General features: G+C 54.9%; 1 protein-coding gene across 1 annotated transcript in view; it reads left to right on the top strand.

The window, feature by feature from the left end:
• Positions 1-343: 343 nt before the first annotated feature.
• LOC101650583 (histone H4 transcription factor) overlaps positions 344-4,800 on the top strand; it is a 7,447-nt gene continuing 2,990 nt past the window's right edge. The window contains exons 1-6 of the mRNA XM_045283565.1: positions 344-446; positions 1,291-1,471; positions 3,253-3,482; positions 3,735-3,846; positions 4,007-4,159; positions 4,670-4,747. Coding sequence (XP_045139500.1) covers positions 363-446; positions 1,291-1,471; positions 3,253-3,482; positions 3,735-3,846; positions 4,007-4,159; positions 4,670-4,747 — 838 coding nt within the window. The 5' untranslated portion in view covers positions 344-362. The remainder of the gene's footprint in view (positions 447-1,290; positions 1,472-3,252; positions 3,483-3,734; positions 3,847-4,006; positions 4,160-4,669; positions 4,748-4,800) is intronic.

Genomic DNA, 4,800 nt, shown 5'->3' with positions numbered 1-4,800 from the left:
AATACTATATCAAGAACACTACTTTAAAAATGCTCTCACATGGATTGTATTTCTCCTTGATGTGGCTGAACTATCGAATTGTATGTTGTGTGGATTATGTGCCAGTGAAACTGTTTAAAAAGAAAGAAAGGGCATCTGGACCACATCCAAGAGCTGGGGTGGAGTATGGGTTTTGAGTTGAGCTAACTGCCAGGTCAGTGGTTCAAATCCACCAGCTGTTTGGGGGAGAGAGATGAGGCTTTATGCTCCCCTAGAGATTGACAGCCTCCAAAACCACAGTAGCAGTTCTGCTCTGTCCTGTGGGTCACAGTGAGTCAAAAGTGACTCGGTGGAGTGTACTTCTGTTTAGACGCAGACGCAGAATGTGTCGAGTGGCCAGAATGTGGACTCGGGAGGCAGCTGGACACGGGCTCCCTGCATCACCAGTGCAGCCTGAGGCGTGTCAGGTAATGTCTCTGAGGCCAAGAGCGCTGCCGGCCTCCTGCGGCCGTGTTGGTGATTCATTGACAGAATGTAAGCGAGCCCCTTGGTGTGGTGCTTGGTCTAGAAACCAAGCCCAGGACCGCTGCCCATTCCACTGGGGCAGCGCTGCACAGGGCTCGGGCTGTAAATCTACAGAAACAGGCTCATCTTCCTCTTGTTTTCCTAACCCTCGACCTTGGGGTTAACAGCCCGGCACCTAACCCATTGTGCCACTAGGACGCCTTGCTGTAGGTGTCCGAGACGGCGACTCTACGGGAATAGAGAATCCTTTTCCTTCCGTAGCTGTTGGTTTTGAACTGCTGATCTTGAAGTTAGCAGTCTAGCATCGAAGCCCTACACCACCAGGGCGCCTTGCTTGACATCTAGCGAGTGTGAACTTGAAAACTCGGAGGGTTGTTATCCCCGTTTTTGCCAGAGAGGATGTTCAGGAGTCAAGGGCCAAGCTGTTTGGCTGAACCCTGCAGTTGGTGGGTGGTGGGCAGCGGAGTTTAGATTTGAACTCGGGTTCCTCTCCAAAGCCGCCTCTGTGAACCTGGGCTCCGCTGCCTCCCGCAGGACTAATCCCTGCTGGGCGGGCCTGCTCGGAGGCTTCCTGAGAAACAGGCAGTGCGGGCACATTCTGCACCTGTTCCTTCTCCCTTCCCATGAGCTGCGTCCAGGGATTCGTGACAGTGCTGCTCCACCCTGGCGGGAAAAGGGCAGGGTTTGCAGGGCTCATGGCCAGCGGCCTGCTGGCTCTCGGCAGCTGTCTGCCCCCGTGGGGCTCCGGCAGCAGAAGCCTTGCAGCTGTGGGGTCCTTCTCTCTAGGGTAAGGCCATGCCACCTCCTGGGAAAGCGGCCCGGAAGGAGAACCTGGGCCTGCAGTGTGAGTGGGGGTCCTGCTCCTTTGTGTGCTCGGCTATGGAGGAGTTCTGTGAGCATGTCACGCAGCACCTGCAGCAGCACCTGCACAGCGCCGAGGAGAAGGAGGAGGAGGAAGACCCCCTTGGTAAGAGCCGAAACAGCTATTGGGCAAGGTGCCTCCCTGCCCAGAGTGAGGGGCAGGCTGGGACAATGGTCGTGGTTTCTTTTCTTGTATTGCTTGTTTTTCAAGACATTGTAGAAAAGAGCCAGACTGTAAGGAATGAATCTGTTAGCCTGCCATTAAGAGATAGTTCACTCCTGTCCTGTAGCGCACAATATGTTTAGCCTCTTTCTGCATGTGTATATATGTCTTTGTAAAAACGGCTAGAGAGGCAGCCTGCTTTTTTTGATAGTGTTTCCCAATTCATTTTAAATTGACTCCCTTTAGGGATACCTTGTACATCACACTGATACCGTGTATATAAAAGTTACAGGAAAAAATGTTTGAATCCCCCACCCCCAGCAGTCCTGGGGCTTTGGGGCTCGGCTCAAGGGGAGTCCCTCTGGGACATGGGGGTTCAGTGAATGGTGTGACCCGTTGCTGGGCATGCCTACACAGTAGTGTACGCTGGGCCCCTCTAGGGTTTCCCGTGTGGGCTCCAATAAATCTCTTCCCTTTTGCTTAAAAGAAAGAAACAAACAAACCTTGAATCAATACTTACTACATGCTCACTGCAATGTTCTGTTGTCCTTCAGTAAAGTAAAGGTGGTTTGCAGAGCCACAGGTGGGCCACAGCCCCTGGCTTGAGAAACTGCCCTGTAGTAAGTATAAAAGTAGCTCTCCTCAAACGGGGACAGAACTCAAAATCAGCCCAGAAACCAACCCAGGCTTCTGGGCCTCATAGAGCACGGTGGGACCCCAAGACCGTGGCCCTTACCTTCAGGTCTGGCACCTCTGTGTTAGAATAACCAACCCTGTGAAGTCCCCAGTGACAACGCTCCCAGGGTTAGGAAAGAAGGAGGATGCACACGGGCAGTATCAGGTGGAAGTGGGCTCAGTGAGGGTGCCCTGCGGGAGCTGTTGGGGCTGGAATCAGAATGTGTGTGGGTTGTTGAGGGTAAGACTGTGCTCTGTAAACCTTCACCTAATTCACAATTTTAAAAACGGGCGGGTGGGGGGGGTGGAGGTGTAGGAGTTGGGTGAGGAGAATTATGACCCCCCCCCCAAGTAACTCTCCTTTCCCTACTCTTAATTCTACTTGCAGTGTGGTGAATATGAAAAGTCAAGTAATGCTGCAAAAGAGAAAGGATTTTATGCACACACACACACACACACACACACACACACACACACACGAGTTTTAAAGTGCCAGCTTTTGAGAACGGGTCAGACAGCCCTGTCAAACATGGAAATCGGCAGTGGAGAGAGAGGAAGGGGGTTCGAATAGGCCTGGGGAAGGAGTGGGAAGTGTGCCAGGTGGGGTGGCAGTGCCTCCTAAGCACTGTGAGCCCAAGCATATCAGCCCCACTTGCTGTCACAGGTCTCCTGTCCCTGCCCTTTGCCCACACTAGCCCTCTCCCACCTTCACCTAGTTTACAACAACTTGTCCTGCACATGTCAGCACAGGGCCAGTGTGTCTCGGACCCTTCTGTGTGTGCGCGCGCACATCAGATTACATCGTCATGCACTCCCTCTTCCTAGCCCGATCCAGTTTCACAGTTACCAATGGATTAGTGGATTAGTCTTCCTCCATGCCTAAAGCTAGGTGAGGTAAGAAGCAAGGACTCCTGGATCATCGGTCTGCCCCTGTGCCTGGCCCATCATTTAACAGCAGTCTAGGACGGTGGTCAGAGGCAGGCCCCGCAGGTGGAGGGCAAACTGACTGGGGAAGGTGTCATATCTCCCTTCTCAACCTTTTTCTGCAGAGGAAGAGTTCTCTTGCCTGTGGCAGGAATGTGACTTCTGTTCCATAGACAATTCTGTGGACCTCATCCGCCATGTCTACTTCCACTGCTACCACACCAAGCTGAAACAGTGGGGGCTGCAGGCCTTGCAAACCCGGGCTGACCTCAGCCCCTGCATCCTGGACTTGCAGAGCCGGAATGTTGTCCCTGACATCCCCGACCATTTCCTGTGTCTGTGGGAGCACTGTGAGGTCAGCAGGCAGAGCCAGTAATAGGGTTGGGGGGTGGTGGTGTTCTTAACTCACGATGCCTGTACCCTTTCAGGGTTGCCTCTGTTCCCTAGAGTCCTGCTAGCGCCTCTCCTCTGTTTCTCTAGCCCCCTCCCTCAAACGTTCCCCTCCCCACCAAGTTAATTTGGGAGAGAGCCATGCAGCCCCTTTGGACACACAGGGCCGAGTCTCTCTAGCTGCCCTCAGTCCTCACCCCATGTTGCCCTGGCGCAGAGCTCCTTCGACAACCCCGAGTGGTTCTATCGCCACGTGGAGGCGCACAGCCTGTGCTGTGAATACCGCGCTGCTGGCAAGGACAACCACGTGGTGCTGTGTGGCTGGCAAGGTAGGGCTGCTGTGAGCTTCCAGCTTCTCTGAGCCTGGTGGGGGAGGGGGACTGGGGCAGCCAGGGGAAGACCAGTTCTGAAGGGCATAGAGAGCCTTGGGGGTCCCAGGGCTGCCTCTGGGAGAGTGTTACCGAAACCTGCCTGGGCCTTCCTTCCCAGGGTGTACCTGCACCTTCAAGGACCGCTGCAAGCTTCGAGAGCACCTGCGCAGCCACACCCAGGAGAAGGTGGTGGCTTGTCCCACCTGTGGGGGCATGTTCGCCAACAACACGAAGTTCTTGGACCACATCCGCCGGCAGACCTCATTGGAGCGTAAGTCAGCGGTTGCAGAAGAAGGGCTGCAGGTGCAGCCTGTGTGGGTTGAGGGGGGCAATGGGGCGGCCTATTCCAGGATGTGTGTGTATGTCACTTGACTGCATCTGCCTTGAAGGCTCAGCTCCTACCCCCACGGTCTCTGCTGACTCACGGAAGCCCTTTATCCAGTTACTGCTCTGTGCCACCTCAGTTATCCTGGCAGCAGTCCCGTGAGGTATAGCTGTTTTGCAGATGAGGGAACTTCAGAGAGGTTATGTCACTTACCTCGTATCATGCAGTTGTTAAGTGCTGAAGCCGGGTTTAGGACTCAGGTTCCTGTCTCTGAAGTTCTGTGCTCCTTCCGTAATTCTGCTTTGGTCCTTAGCTCTCTGACTTCCGTTTTCCTCCTCCGGGTGTTTCCCTGCTGCATGGGCTGGGTGTACCCTCCCTGACTCTCCTCTCTGGGCTTCCCCAGCAGCCCCTTCAGCGCACGCTCTTGTCTGTCCCCCGTCCCCCCTCCGCCCCCAGAGCAACGTTTCCAGTGCTCTCACTGTTCCAAGAGGTTCGCCACAGAGCGGCTGCTGCGGGACCACATGCGCAACCATGGTGAGTGCACGTGCCCGCTGCCCACTGCCCGCCCCCATAGGGCCTCGCCCGCC

The sequence above is a fragment of the Echinops telfairi genome, unplaced genomic scaffold, assembly GCF_000313985.2.
Source record: "Echinops telfairi isolate 266 unplaced genomic scaffold, ASM31398v2 ScPeMD7_7463;HRSCAF=8501, whole genome shotgun sequence".
NCBI lineage: Eukaryota > Metazoa > Chordata > Mammalia > Afrosoricida > Tenrecidae > Echinops > Echinops telfairi.
This window is presented reverse-complemented; position numbering and strand designations above follow the sequence as displayed.